The sequence below is a fragment of the Rhinolophus hipposideros genome (assembly GCF_964194185.1).
Source record: "Rhinolophus hipposideros genome assembly, chromosome: 6".
NCBI lineage: Eukaryota > Metazoa > Chordata > Mammalia > Chiroptera > Rhinolophidae > Rhinolophus > Rhinolophus hipposideros.
Window position 1 is genome coordinate 95,878,812 of NC_138052.1, and position 16,091 is coordinate 95,894,902.

Here is a 16,091-nt window from a genome sequence, read left to right on the forward strand (position 1 = left end):
TTTAAACAATAATCTTGACTACCTAGAAATGAAAGATGCTTCATTCACTGCCCATGTTTTTACTCCTAATAAACATCTCTCACAGGTACTACTTATTCTACTATGATCGCCATCTCTTTCTTGGGCACTCCTCAAAGGGATCTGTAATTAGGGATTTGCAATTACTACACACTGTGAGCATTAGCTGTGTTTTCCCTCTGAGTCATTTGGTTGTGCTCTTATTTTCTGTCCAGGGATTCCATGTACTACAATTCCCAAGACCCCACAGGAAACGCATATATCTGATCTCTCATCTGTTTGGTTCCTTCCAGACCTACTTTCCCTTTCTAACTCGATTGTACGGTCATGTGTTTCCTCTTCTCAACTTGTCATTTACTACAATTTGCTTGAGTTCAGGGGAAGAACAAATCAAAGGGGAGGTAGCTGGGAAACTAATGAAGCTGATCCAGGAACCATGGGGATTCTGAGAGGAATCTAGAGTACTGTGATATGAAGTCTTAACAGTAAGGACATACGGAGGACTTTTGGACTGTAATACAAGTTGACTAAACAGGTCGGGCTTCTGCCAAAGGTCAGCGGGTGGTTTTTATACAGGAAATGAAGACTGATAAAGACAAGCTGCTGTGAGCCGGCGCTATTACTGCAGTTAGTAACTAGGTCAAAAACCAAGGTACTGGATTTCATTCAATCGAAAATGCCTGGTTATTCATTATTTTATGTACCACGAAGACAGAAGACAGTGCCAGCTCCATCTGCAGGACACCACTGATTGGAAGATGCAGCGCAATCTCACAGATGTTAAAATGTGCGGGGAAAAGGGTGCATTTTAGAATTTATGAATCTAGTTGAAACGGTAGCCACTCAACTTTAAAGATTGCCCCTTAACCACAAAAGTTACACAGAAAAAGAACCTTATGAATATGCTTTGATATAATGTTTTTGATTTAAACACAGAAGTATATGGATACATTGCTAAAACAAAAGGTACCATTTAAGAACATTTTTACAAAAAACAATATTACCGCAGTAGTGAAGGTACGAATTACAAAGTCAAGAACTTCTGACTATGGGAAAGTTGATTTTATTCTGTCAGGCGACATGTTACCTGAGAGGAAGTTGGGGCTTTTCCAGGACACAGTCCCAATGAACTCCCCATCTTCAATTCTGCTTCTTTCAAAGTACAACTGTCTGGCACTATAAAGAATTTTGATAACATAATGAATGTTATTAATTTCTACCTGTCTGGGCAAAATAATACTATACTGAAATACGTTCTTTGAAAATCAAGAAAGTCAAGAAAGGAAAAAAAGTTGGACTCCATGCAAAAGGATTACATATATTATAGTTATGTTTGATTTTTGATTTCCACACTCTAGAATATATTATTCTTGTTATTTGTACAATGATGCCAAGAAATAAGAGGCAGCTATGAGTATTCTAGAGTCATACTAATAAAAATCAGAGTTGTTATTCACAGAGATTAAAAGTTAGATATTCCAAATTGATCCATGATGGACTAGCTCCTTCCACGTTTAAACTGCTATGGCGACTATCATCAATAATTAGACTAAATTAAGTCTAATGACAAGATGTGTTACAGAGGTAAGAACAAAGACTCTTCCATAGCAGGTATCTCAATAAAGTTAGCAAAACAAATAAAAACGGGACAATACATCTAGAAAGATATAATTAGGTCTAAATCATGACTAAGATGAGGATTAACTAATCAAAGTCAGGTGTTTCACTTTAGAAAGCCGAAGTGTTTGAATTCTTGGTTAAGATATTCTGCAATACACAAAGAAGAAACCTGGATGGCAATATGTCCTACAAATCAGTTTCTAAAATATAAGAATATTAGGTGTTGGAAGCCATTATTTAAAGTAAAAGTGTTAAAAGACTTAGATGGCATGAGTCTGTGTCCGCTTTTGAAGGCTACCAAACAGACGTACCTGGACAAAGAAGCTTCCCGTCTCTATCAATAGGTCTCAAACAGCTGTTCTCAGCTATAAATAAAAAGAAGCTGGTTAGTGTACCAAACAAGGAAAACGAAAGAGATTTTCTATTGTGTTAATTAGCAGGAAGCTACAATAAGCTAAAAATACAAAAAGTAAACAAAAACCCCCAACAACCAAAAAACAAGTATAGGCAATCTTCCCCTTTGCACAGTAGTACAAGACTGTAAGAATGCCTGTGCAAGCTGGAATTGTGCAAAGCAAGCTTAATAACAATGCGAAAAATTACAACTGTTCATGACCTTAAAAATTGGTGTTCAAACATTTAAAACTGTCAGTTATACGTGCATAGTGAAGTGGAAATAGTAAAACTAGTCTTTACACCGTAATTTAAAACATGAGAAACACTAAGAATTAAAATGTTTTATTTCTTTATAAAAAAAACTGTATCGAGACCAGTTTAAACTGGGCTTGCTTTCTTCTTCTCATTGTGTAGCGTATGATACAGAGTGAACATCTTTCCTATTTCCTAGCGAACCATCCTCTCCTTTCTAAGTCTGGACTAGCTTTCAATTATTTCAGATTTTGTGCTCTCAATCTCATGAACTATTTCCAAGAGCTCCTTAGATCTTGCCAGCGACACTTCTCCTGCGATATCTTCATCCCCTTTGTCACAATCACTTTCCTCACTTTTGCCGATAAGTTCATGTTCATTAAGTTCCTCCGGCTGCATATCTGGTCTCTTAAATGATAGTGTCCACATTCCCATGGTGAGTTATCACTCCATATACTTGTGTTTCTTTGCTGAACTTGCATCTTTGTTGGCCAATTCGATTACCCATTCTTGTAAAATGTCATGTGGATTTACTACTGGGAGAAAATGGGGAGAACTACGCTTTGCTATCTGTGTGGTGAAATTAATATCAGATATGCAGCAACCAATGACCGACAGACTTCAAAGAGTGAAATAACTGGTCTGTTACATCTGTTATTTACGTAGTGGTCTGTGGACTGAAGCTAGTAGCAAAGCTTGTACTTTATGCAACCACTCAGTTAAATCCAATGGTAGCTGAAATTTGGACCATGTTGCTGGGTAACTGATGTTATATAATAAACCGTGATAATTGAAATTTGTGCATACTGGAACTGTGCAGAAACTGCCTGTATTTCAAACATGTTAGGTGATTTTTTTATGCCTAATCAATGGATCAGGGCCATTGTGCCCTATTTTGCGGGATGCAGAGATTCCTGCTTTGTGGGAAGGAACAAACCAGGTGTAGTCCAAACAGAATTCTTACAAAGTTGGATATGAACTGGGCAGGCTGGGAGGTGGAGAGCCTTCTGAGAAGGCAAGAATCGCGTGTATCTTAGAAGTTCTAACTTTATCAGACCATAGGAGAGCCTCTTTTCTGAGATTCCTGAGTTCTATATCTTATACTAATGTGAAGCTAGCATATAATTCTTTCTTTTTTTTTTTTTTTTATTGGGGAAGGGGAACAGGACTTTACTGGGGAACAGTGTGTACTTTCAGGCCTTTTTTCCAAGTCAAGTTGTTGTCCTTTCAGTCTTAGTTGTGGAGGGTGCAGCTCAGCTCCAGGTCCAGTTGCTGTTGTTAGTTGCAGGGGGCGCAGCCCACCATCCCTTGTGGGAGTCGAACCGGCAACCTTGTGGTTGAGAGCCCGCTCCAACCAACTGAGCCATCCGGGAGCTCAGTGGCAACTCAGCTCAAGGTGCCGTGTTCAATCTTAGTTGCAGGGGGCGCTGCCCACCATCCCTTGTGGGACTCAAAGAATTGAACTGACAACCTTGTGGTAGAGAGCCCACTGGCCCATGAGGGAATCGAACAGGCAGCCTTGGGCGTTAGGAGCGTGGAGCTCTAACCGCCTGAGCCACTGGGCCGGCTCCGCTAGCATATAATTCTAATACAAATTTCTTGACAACTGAATCGGCTTATGAGAAGAATTCTCCAATTTAAAAAATGCATTTTAAATACTGTCTTGTTAAAAATTTCTTACTCTCATTCAAAATACTGTGTATCTTCCACGCACCAGGCATTGTACTAGAAGCTGACAACAGAGTAGGAAGTAAAACAGCCATGGACTCTGCTCAGAGCCTCGTCCGATGGGGTGGGGGGACATTCATCACACAAACACATGGACAGTTACAGTGTAAGTGCTACAGAAAGTACAGGCTATCATGAGAGTAAAGCAGAGAGATTAACTGAGATTGTGTGGTCAGAGATGACCACAGAAATACAATTTCAGCTGAGACCAAATGAATGACTGAAATGAGACGAGAGAAAGGGGAGAGAGTTCAGAGAGGTGACAGAACTGAGAAGTCGTACGGGTGGAAGAGGCTTGTGCACGCGACACTCCCAGAAAGGCAGCAGGGCAGTGAGCTGTGAGGAAGCAGGAGAGCAGAGTACGGGAGAGGGGGCCGGGGGTGGGGTGTGTGTGGGGGGTAGGTAGTGGTCAGACGAAGCAGGCTTGTCCGCGAGGTTAAGGAAGCGGCCATTGTGTGACGGCAAAGCACTCCAGGGCTCTGAGCAGATGGGTGACATGACCTGATTCTAATACTTAGGAATACTGTGTGTCAGATGAAGAATGGTTTGGAGGGGAGCCAAAGTAGAAGGGGAAGGAAAGCTGTTATACGGGAAGACAGACTATTTGTTTTAATAAACCATATACTTTTTAATCTCCAAATAAATAGTTTGATTAAAAAGTGCATTTAAACATCAAGGAGATTAGACTAATAAAGCGACTTTAATTTAGAGCAGATCCAAAGTCCCATAGTCATATGTGGATAAAGAAACAGAAGGTAAGAATTAAGAGACACGTTGCTGATGTTCTGGGAATAATCACAGATGTCACAGAACACTCATTACCAGTCTACCTGCTTGTCAGGAAGATATAGGTAATACAGCAAATTAAACCAATAATTAAAATGACTTGCCATGAACTATGTGCCGTGGGCGGAAGCTGACGCTGCCCTGGTTTACGGTTAGCCCACTATCTGCACAGAGGCTTCGAGGACAGAGATGGCTTTATTCGTCTTTATATTCCCCCAAGGGCTTTTAAGTGCTTTTTAATCAACTTTTTAAAAAAGATTTTTATTGGGGAAGGGGAACAGGACTTTATTGGGGAACAGTGTATTTTTCCCAAGACCCATCAGCTCCAAGTCAAGTCGTTGTCCTTCCAACCTAGTTGTGGAGGGCGCAGCTCACTGGCCCATGTGGGAACTGAACCAGCAGCCGTTTTTGAGAGCGCACGCTCCAACCAACTGAGCCATCGGCCGCCCCTCGGCAGCTCAGCAACAGCTCAGCTCAAGGGTACTGTGTTCAATCTTAGTTGCAGGGGGTGCAGCCCACCATCCCATGTGGGAACCCAATAGGCAACCTTGTGGTTGAGAGCTCACGCTTCAACCAACTGAGCCATCCAGCTGCCCGGGAGCTCAGTGGCAGCTCAGCGGCAGCTTACTGTCTTCATTGTAGTTGTGGACGGTGTAGCTTGCTGGCCCATGTGGGAATTGAACTGGCAACCCTGTTGACCAGAGCTTACGCTCTAACCAACTGAGCCACCCGTCCACCTGTTAAACAACTTTTTTGAGGTAAAATTTATGTATTAAAAAACACATTCAGTTTACTTGTACAGTTCAAAGAGTTTGATATAAACACTTGGCAAAGTGAGCTATAATTTGCATGACCCCCCAAATTGCCTCATGCCACTTTGCAGTCACCCACCCATCCCCCAATTCTGATCTGCCTCTGACTCGAGCTCAGGTTTTCTTTTTCGAAAATGTCATATAAATAGGATTAAGAGTGAACACTTGTGTGTTCAGCTTCTTTTGCTTGGCACAATGCCTGAGATTCAGCCACATTTTGCATGTGTTGGGAGTCCACTGCTTTTGCTGGTGAGCAGTACTCCATGGTAGGGACACTCTGAGATTTGTTCCTCCATTCGCCTCTGGCTTGTTTCCAGGTTTTGGTTACGTACATTTTTGTACTGTGTTTGTAAGGATGTATGTTTTCATTTTTCTTGGGGAAATATCTAGGAGAAATGGTAAGTGAATGCTTACATTCAGAAGAAACAGGCTAACTCTTAACCAAAGCGACTACCAACCATTCCACGCTCCTACCAGCAATAATGGGAGTTGCAATTGCTCAACATCTTCACTACCACTGGTTCTGTGAGTATTTAAAATGTTCACATTCCACGGAGGGTGTCGTATGGTTCGGTTTGCTGGCTAGTGATGCTGAGCGTCCTTCCCTGCACGCGGGTCACTCACAGGTAGGACCTCTTCTGTGAAAGGTTGGGTTTTATCTTCTGATTAGGTTATAAGTACTTTTTATATATCCTGATGCAAGTCTACTGTCAAATACGCTCCATGAATTTTTTTTCTCCCACTTTGTGGCTTGCCTTTTCAAATGCCTTTTGAAGAATAAAGTTCCAAATTTCGAAGTAGTCCAATTTACTAGTTTTCTCTTTCATGGTTTATATTTCTTGAGTCCTATCTAAAAACAATCTTTTCCTTATGATGAAAGGAACAAAGATTTTTCTCATGTTTCGCCCAGAAATGTTATAAGTTTTAGGTTTCAACATTTAGGCCTATGGTCCATTTTGAATTGTTTTTTTACATGATGTACAGCAAAGCTAGAGATTCGCTTCTGCATCTATGGCTATCTAACTGGTCCAGTACTTTTTCCCCATGGAAGTGCCTTGGTGCTTTTGTTGAAAGTCAACTGACTAAATAAATATGTTCGCACCTAGTTCTGGATTCCCACTGGAGCTCCGCTGTACAGACTTTAGGCCTCAGAAACCAGTTACGATCCCTGCTGCACATCTTCTTTAAACAGCCCTTTAAAAAATGTAAAAACTATTCTTAGCTTACCAGCTGTACAGAAACAGGTTGTGAGCATAGCTTGCATACCCCTGGTTTGTGTGTCTGCTCTTAGGCCACAACACACTGTCTTGACTACTATAGCTTAGAGCAAGTCTTGAAATCAGAAGGTGTAACACTTCCAACTGTCCCCCCGGCCCCCAAATTGTTAGGGATACTTAGGTTCTTTGCATTTCCATATAAAGAATCAGCTTGTGAAGTTTCACCAAAAACAACAACAACAACAAAACAACCAAAAAGCCCTGCTAGGATTTTGGGTGAGATTGCATTAAATCTACAAATCAATTTTGAGAGAATTATAGCTCTTAACAATATTGTGTCTTCTGATCCAAGAACATGGTACATTGCTCCATTTATTCAGGTCTTCGTTTATTTTTCACAGCAATGTTTTCCTAGTTTTCAGTGTACATGCCTTGCACATATTTCGTTGAATTTGTCCCCAAGTATTTCATGACATTTTTTTTCTATTATGAGTGTTTTCATTTTCCATTTGTTTTTGTTGCTAGTAGATAAACATATAATGGATTTTTGTCTATTGATTAGAGTTCCTATTAACTCACTAATTCTAGCGGCTTGTAAATAGAATCCTCAGGGTATATAAATATACAATAGGTACATCGATAGCGCTCACCATCATTGCAAAAGGAAAATACAATCAAATACGCAATGATACCAATTCACATTCACTGGAATGGCTATAATTAAAAATACAGACAATTACAAGTATTGGCAAGGATGTGGAGAGACATAACCCTGACATACTGCTAGTGTGGATATCAATGGTTCAGCCACTTTGGAAAACAGTATGGCAGTTTCTTATAAAGTTACACATAAATTTCCTTTTTGACCCAGCAATTCCAATCCTATATATCTATCCAAGAGAACTGAACACATATGTCCACACAGAGATAAATGTTTATAGCAGAACTATTCATAAAAGCCAGAAAGTGGAAACAATCAACTGGTGAATTAATAAACAAAATGTGATATTTCTGTACAATGGAATACTACTCAGCAATAAAAGGAACAAATTATTAATACATGCTAAATCATCGCTGAACCAAAAAATGGAATGCTAAGTAAAAGAAGCCAGACACACAAGACTACCTATTATATGGTTCCAGAAAAGCAAGTCCAGAGAGACAGAAAGTAGATGAGTGGTTGTTGAGGGCTTGGAATGCGAATAGGAAAGAGGGATCTTTTTGGAGTGATGGAAATATTCTAAAACTGGATTACAGTGTAGGCTGTACAACTCTATACATTTATTAATAACCACTGAAAACGAGTGTGTGATGGTATATAAATTATACCTCAGTAAGGGTATTAAAAAAACCTAATGCTGAGTGAACAGTGAGTTTGCAGAATGTTATATTCCATATGCTAGAACTTATGTAAGTATAAAAACACAATATACACATATACATATATATATATATATATATATATATATATATATATATATATATGAGAGCAAAATATATACAGCACAATATGAATTCATAGACTAGAAACACACCCGAATCAGATATACTGGTTGCAACCAGGGAAGGAGAGAGCAGGTCTGAGGAGGAGGACACAGAGGACGTTGTAATGTTTCAAAGAAAAACAAACACATGACAAATGTTAACGTCTGTCCATTTTGGGTGGTAGGTGGATGAGTTTGCCCTAAATCATTTTTTGTACTCTCCCATAATTTTTTCAATTGAAAACAAAACTAAATTGAACCAAAAAACCAAAAGCAAATGTAAATGATTACCTATTTCCTTCATTAATTTTAATTCCTTTATGGCTTTAATTCGAATATCAAACACCACCTAAAATAGAGAAATAAACTAATGACTGTGTATAAGTTGAAAACAATGGGAGGAGAGGAAAATGAAGATTGTGTGTGCACATACAGACTGAGTTATTAATTACCTGACATTTAGTAGTTTTTGCCTACTTGAAAAAAAAATTTTCCATCCCCAAAATTCATTTTCTCTCTTCTACAAAGTCAAAAGCAAAAACTTAGATCTTAATAGTTAAGTTTTTAAGCAAACTGATGTTAACTGGAACAGAAAGCACTCCTATAGAAAACCAAGGAAACAATTCTAGAGAAAGGCAAAAAACTGACAAACCACTAACCTTTCTGATGACAGCAAACAAAAGAAGCTGCAGGTGGTCACATTTTTCTATGTAAGAACGATGAGTTCAGGGCCAGTAAGCATAAATAATATAAAAATGTGTAATACTAGTCCAAGGGCACTATTTAAAATGCCTATTTAAATTTAGTTTAGAACTCTTTTTTCTTTTTTAGTTTAGGCTAAATGCCTCAAGGGCATAAAAATGATAGAAATTTAGGGGTGAAACTGATGTCAGAGATCATCCACTTGCCCCACCCATCGTGCCCCCACAATGGGCTAAGCAGGATCAGGAACTTCACCAAAGCCTCCCCCTTGGGGTCAGGGAGGAGGTCTCCCGAGGTTAGAGCATTGGTCTTTCACTGTCCCCTCGACTATACCACCAAATATCAATGCATCTTAAGAAATTATATTTGTAGAAAACATTCTAATATGTTTCTTTGTAATGAATTGAGACTACATGAAAATAAAAAGATGTTCCCTAAAATAATGTTTAAGGAAAAACTAGTATCACAGTCTTCAAGTGGAAGATGGAAGGAATCCCTGTTAAAGAGAAGCTGGCTTTATACAGAGCACAGGGTATAATGCAGGGCAATTTCAGTTAAACTTAAAGAAAAGAAAAAAGAACAGAACACAAAAACAAAACATATATGCCGGTTTAAAAAATGCCGAAAAGACCCTTAAAAATAGCGTTTCATATTTTGATATATTTTGATAAATATAAATATAATATATATTTGTATTTTGATATAGCACTATATATATTTGACAAAAAAGCTAGAGGATTCCATGTACTATAATAGCTAATTCCCACATTCCAATTCTAGGTTTTGGAGGAAAAAAGGGCATATATTTTCTTGAGATATGCCAAGGACTAATACTAGGTAAATGAGAAATAATTAAATATTAAAAATAAAAAGTTGATTTCTTAATAGTTAGAAGTCTAATGAGACTGTTCTGAAAGTTTAAGGCATTACTTTCTAAATAAAATTCAGTTAACTAAAAAGTTGTCAACCAAACTTGAATTATAACCCACTCACTGTGTTAGCAGTTGCTGGTATTTTAACGTGCTCCTCTTCAGATTCTGATTGGCATAAATTTTTAACTTGGATCCAGTCGGTCTCATTCACAGTAGTGATCCATTCGCCTTGTTTGGTCAACAAACTGTAGGTAAAAAGATGTTTTCAAAAACGTGTCTTTACACAGCACTTTTATGGATCAGAAAGGATCAGAAAATGAATTATTTTCCCTTAGGCCCCAGTTCTACAATTCAGCAAGTGACTAATTTAATGTGACGTAATTAAAGGTGATCACGTTCCGTGGAGCCGGCTCCGTGGAAGTTGGCTGTCTTTTCAGGGTAGTGCTGGCAGTATTCTATGGAGCCGATCATATTCATGACTCCCAATATTCTTTGCCGTCTGCAGACAATCTGTGCCACACCTTTCCAAGAGAACTGTTTGACTGACCAACCCGCTGTTGACTTGTACCTGCACACGGGCATCTCTAGGGGCCTTTCACGGAGCGCCTGTGCCAGAAACCCACCCACAGGATTTAGACGGAGTTTCCTAAGAGGACAGCCATGAACAGTTGTGCAGACCGACACTGCATAAAAGTGCCACATAAGGGGTGTCATTCACATCATAGACTCGTATGTTTATGATGGAGTTTTATTTTATGAGAGCAGATGGCAGTAGAGCATCCTGTTCTATCAAAAAGTGCCTACATATAGTATAAAGGAGCGTGAGGAAAGAATGACTTCTTTCTAATTCACACAGAGGCACACAACAGGCGAGCAGAAGTCCTCTTGGGGAGTGTGTATCCGAGCCCTGAACCACAACTTTACTCTGGATTTCAGCTACTCCACTGTGGGACTCCACCTTAAGTTAGCAAGCCTAAACACGATGGGGTTTCAAGCACAAAGACGTTCCCTGAATGGCACCTTGAAATAGTGAGACACGGGATGCTGATGGCAGCTAAAGTATTTAGTACCTATTATGTGCACACTTTGTAAGCACTTCACTCGTTCAATCCTTACAATCCTATGAAGTTGGTACTAATTATTATCCCCATTTTACAGAAGAAGGAAGTGAGCAGAGAGGGGTGAAGTAACTGGCCCATGGCCACACTGTTAGGAGTGAGAAAGCTGGACCCAAAGCCAGGCCGCTGGCTCCCTGCCCACCACGCCTACTGCCTCCCACAGGAGCACAGGCAGGAAATGTCAACAGACTGTTATGTAGCCATGAAATGAGGTTTATGAAGAGTCCACAAACATGGGGCGAAAGGCAGGATATAACTATCTACAAAATAATCATGTTTAAAAGAAAAAACCCTTCTAAACAAAAAGCTATTTCTTTGAGCTCAGAAGAACAGGAAAGCTAACAGTGACTGACGTGCATGGGTGGTGCCGGGGTGCTGTGGGAGGCTCTGTCTTCACTTCTGTATTTCCTAAGTCCTAATAAATGTATATTACTTACAAATAAATACTTAAAAAGCTTTATTAACTACACATGGCGTGGAAAACATCTGTCCAAAAGAGTAATCGCGGTGTTATACAAAGTAAACACAGTTCGTAAGTGCTCCGCTTCTGTGCCACAGCCACGACTAATGGTAATCCAGACAGTGATCTAAGTGTACTCACAGCACGGACGGGGGAGGCAACTGATTTGCTGTTCGTAACCTCGTCTTCAGTAGATGGAAATTTGGGGGGTTACCCCCAGAAAGAGACTCTACACAATGTCACAGACATGGATAACAAACATGAAGTGAGGCAACATTTCTGAGCTTCCAATGTGATTTACAGGATGGAGGGCACCATTCTCCATGTAATTGCCCTATCTGGGCAGTTGGGAGGTTCTCAAAAGTCATAAAAAGGACTGTGATGAAAAACTGAATTGCTTTATAGGATTCTTGTGACAAAATAGTCAGACAAATTTAGCCATGATCTTAATATCACCCTCATGAAAATTTTCAGGAACTTTCTTAGTGAGAACATGTCTTCATTTTTACAATGAGTGCTAATCAATTCATTTGGTAGGATTCTGCTTTATAGCCAATTAATCTAGACTGTATCTTCTCTATACTTATATTATTTAGTTATCACAATTCCCTCCAAAAAACTCCCAGTACAATATCTTTCTATCCAAGTTGCCTATTTAGAACTTTCCTACTTACAATATATAGAACACAATGTCTAGAACTAAAGAGAAACACTTAACTCTTATTACGAAAATAAAGCGTTAGGGTTCTATGAGATAATATTGTAATTAAAATAAGAAAGAATTCTCTTTTTAGCGAGCTACCTGTTATTATTGTTGCTGGAATCCTGGATCAGAACCGAGCTTCCGTTCGTGAGGCCTTGCTCTCTGAATGTCTTTCCCCAGTCTTCCTGGGGAATGGCGGTCCAGCCCTCATTTGTGCATTCAGTGCTGCCGAGGAAAATGGCACCTACTGGGATTGCTAAGGCTGTGAAGACAGAGCCTACTTCTGCATTAGATGGAAAGACCTGTGGAGATTCTGTCAACTGCTGACACTTTTCTCCTTCACCGCTTGTTGCTAGATGAAGAACATTTAAAAGCAGAGGTTCACAGTCACTACCAGTTGGAATCTGGATTCCACCAACCTACAGTAATATCGAGACAACCATTAGTACAGTTCACATTTGCCAAAATTAAGTCAACATGACAATGCAGTAAAAGATTACTCTTGTAGAATAATTCTCATTTTTTTCAGTGAAGTATTCACAAGTGTCTTTTAAGTATCAGAAAACCAAGTTTAGATTTTTATTTTGAAACTTTCTCTTAGTCATCTTTTATTTTTCAGGAGAGAAATCTGGAGTGGAGACAGATGTATGAGTCCTCAGAGGTGGTAATGAAGCCCTGGAAACACCAAGGACAGTTTACTGAGTGGCTCAGCTGGTCCTCACCCCTGTCCTGGCTCAGAACACTCACTCTGCTCCTACACGTCAGCTCCCTTCCCTAACTCAGCATAGCTATTCTCCCCCTTCTAAATTCCCACAGGGCACATGCGCAGACCCTCATCTTAGTGCGATTACACACGAACGCCTGACAAACTCGGACTATTTACTTTTGTATCTAGCATCTGACACGTGGCACAACGGAGGTGCTCAAGAAATAGCTTTTAACATGTAACTGCTACTGTCTGCACCTCACATTGCATTTCAGCAGTTTTCTAATATCTAATTGCTTTCACATATGCTGAATAAAACTTCGTTACAATGACTTTTAAAAAATCCGAAACTGTCATGACTATTTCTTCAATACTTTTTTTACCTCCACTCCATCCCATACAAAGATGTCTTCCTCATCAGCAATTTCCATTTCACACAGTGTCAGGTCATCTCCTAGGACGATGAGATTATCAGTGAGAACGTTCACTGTGACTATTAGAAACAATTTAACTAAAGAAAGAGCGGAGACACCTAAATATTTCTTTGAAAAAGCATTCCCATTAAGGAAAAAAAAATTAAAAGGCAGTAATAATGCTGATTATATTGATATCATTTTTATCTTTATACCTTCTATCACGCTCTTCAGTTATTTTCCTTTCATGTTATATAACTATTTCCCCATGTTGCTACACAAGCGTTGTGAGCATGCGAGCAGAACAAAAACTAATATAAAGGTCAACTGTACTTGACACTGTGAACAGTAATAATAAGGCTTAGGCCTCAACCGGTTCCAGCTCCACCACTAATTAGCTGTATGTCCTTCTGTCCTTCAAGTCTGTACACAACAGTTTTCTCACGTATGAAATGGGGATAAAAGAATTTTGTGACAATCAAATGAGATGATTTACATAAAACACTTATCTCAGTATCTGGCACAGTGAAGTACAAAATAAATGTTACATCTGTGACTGCTATTATTGTTTTGTTGTCATTTAAAGGAAAGAAATACTTTTAAGCTCTCAGAGTACATTTGTGAAGCTGAGAATTGGGTAAAAAGAAAAAATCAAGCTATATAAATAATATTCAAATGGTTCCAAATCATTTTGCTTAAAAATTGGTGTTAATATGAAAAAAATTCCAAAGCCTTAAAAAAAGTAATTTGGTGGAAAGGCAGCTTTAATATCAGAAAATATAAAATGTTTCCATGTTAGCAAAATTTCACACATTACATAAATTGGACACATTATAAATTGGATAAATTACATCGTTAAGAAAGTAGTAGGTACGAGGAAACACTGGCCAAGAGTAGAAAATCACAGATGAGCCCCACAAAAATATAAATATATATAAAATGAGTTGCTGTGTCTTAATATTGATCTTACCATCAAGTGTCTGGTAGACGTGAAGTCCTGCTGGTAAACACTTTGCAATGCTAAGAACCATGTCTCCTTCCCAAAAGTCTAACAGCTAGAGAATATTAATGAAAGAAAAGAGAACAATGAAAAAAGTAACACATACCACTTCCCCTGTCATTGGATGAGCAACGTGCCAATTTACATATGTAGATGATACAGGGAACAAATAAATGAATACTCCCATCCCCACCCAACATCAAACGAAGGAAGAAGACATCAGTCACTGTTAAATTAGTCAAATCCAAAACTGGTGAATCTCATTCATTAGCGACTGAAATACTTGGCATACACAAAAAGCACAATGACCACTGAAACAATTCTGCTTAATTTATGGGAGGTCCCCTTTTATCACAGGCAAAGTGATCCCCATGCCAGCCCAGGAATCTTTGTCTGAAAGAGCAAACATGATTTGTTTAATCAGTGCCATTTAGGGAAAGGCAGTAAGGACTGGAACACACACTGATATTCTCATCACTTCAAAGGAATGTCTCCCACCGTAAATTTACGAAGTGTAATAGATTACCAGGGTTTTGTTTTTCAAGTTTCTAGATCCAAGACTTTGGAGACTGTGGTAATCTCACCAAATTAACATCACCCATAAAGATGAAGTCCTTTTTAGTCTCTCTCCACAATACCACAAGATAGTTCTCTTAGAAAGAAATTCCACATTTACAAGTGATTGGCTAAGTGTGTTGCTCTCAGAGCCTCTTCCCAGTGGCTTACTTCTACGATAAGAGATGTGCAGTTAAATGTCTAAATTTGTCACCTAATGTCAGCCTAGACAGGGTCAGACCCCCAAGTCCACCTATACCAACACTGCCAGGACTGGCTCAGGAATGAACTTTGAATGCAGAAGTTCAGAAATATGAGACAATTTTAGAAATCCTGATACTGATCCAACATTTAAATATGAGTCAAATCAACTAAAGTTAGAGAAGAAATTGCCCTGCTTTTCTATGTACAAGAGGAAAATCAAAAGAAAGCTAATAATTTTGGTAATTGATTTAGTTTTTCAGAAAATTCATTTATTTCTGAAAAAAAAAAGGTACATTTTCTATTTCCCTGTTCCTTGATCAGGAAGCAGCGGGGAGTGAGGACGTGAGATTAAGAGGAAAGGAAGAGTTGGGGGAACAGGGCTGGAGAGCTGGCTCCACCACTAACCAGAAGTCTGATCCGGGCAATCACAATTCAATCACAATTTCTTCATCTTTCCAATGGGGTTAGTCCGCTTGCCCTCATGAGGTTAAAGAGCCAACTGCTACAATTAACATGCTCATCAGAAGGAAAACAAAGAGCACTGTTGTTGTTGTCATTAAAACACAGCCGGTTAATTATTTGCAAACAATGACTACAACGTTTGTCTTTCCTAGAGACGAGCAGATTATTTTCCTTCGCTTAGGAATCCTTCTTAATAAATGCTACTCTGCACTGAAAGGTAGAAAAGTTAGCTCCTTTTACTTATTTAGTAGTTCCTGGTTTTAGTCCACGTGTTTACCTTTTCACTCCCTTTAGAAACAATTCTCTTTCATTTATTTTCAAAAAAAGGAGACAACCTGGTACTCTTTCTCTCCCCCAAATAAAACAGAGCAGGCTTGCCTCTCCCGAGAAACCTCCTGGCAGGACCAAGAGGCTTGCCTGTGCAGAGGCCAACACTTGAGGCGAGGGGAAGACATCCGTGCCACTCCTCCATGGAGCTGCAGATGGAGGATTTTCCTAAGCAGCTTTGAAAAATAAATACAAGTGTCCTAAATAGGATTTTTGAGAAGAGGAATCCATCCTGAGATGGACCTTAATATCTAAA

At 39.2% G+C, this 16,091-nt stretch overlaps 1 protein-coding gene across 12 annotated transcripts in view; it reads right to left on the reverse strand.

Moving 5' to 3' along the window:
* The window catches only part of USP40 (ubiquitin specific peptidase 40), a 71,045-nt gene that overhangs the window by 25,333 nt on the left and 29,621 nt on the right, over window positions 1-16,091 (reverse strand). For 8 of the 12 annotated variants that reach the window (XR_013993487.1, XR_013993488.1, XR_013993489.1 and 5 more), the window contains 7 exons: window positions 14,258-14,342; window positions 13,258-13,328; window positions 12,268-12,587; window positions 10,009-10,132; window positions 8,605-8,662; window positions 1,950-2,003; window positions 1,106-1,194 (listed from right to left, as the gene is read on the reverse strand). Coding sequence is in view for 9 of the 12 variants with exons in the window: in XM_081050892.1 (XP_080907018.1) it covers window positions 1,106-1,194; window positions 1,950-2,003; window positions 8,605-8,662; window positions 10,009-10,132; window positions 12,268-12,587; window positions 13,258-13,328; window positions 14,258-14,342 (801 nt within the window). In the remaining 3 variants the exon portion in view is untranslated. Of the gene's footprint in view, window positions 1-1,105; window positions 1,195-1,949; window positions 2,004-8,604; window positions 8,663-10,008; window positions 10,133-12,267; window positions 12,588-13,257; window positions 13,329-14,257; window positions 14,343-15,451; window positions 16,012-16,091 lie in introns of those variants that run through there. The other 4 variants (XM_081050900.1, XM_081050893.1, XM_081050894.1 and 1 more) reach the window with 4 other exon arrangements.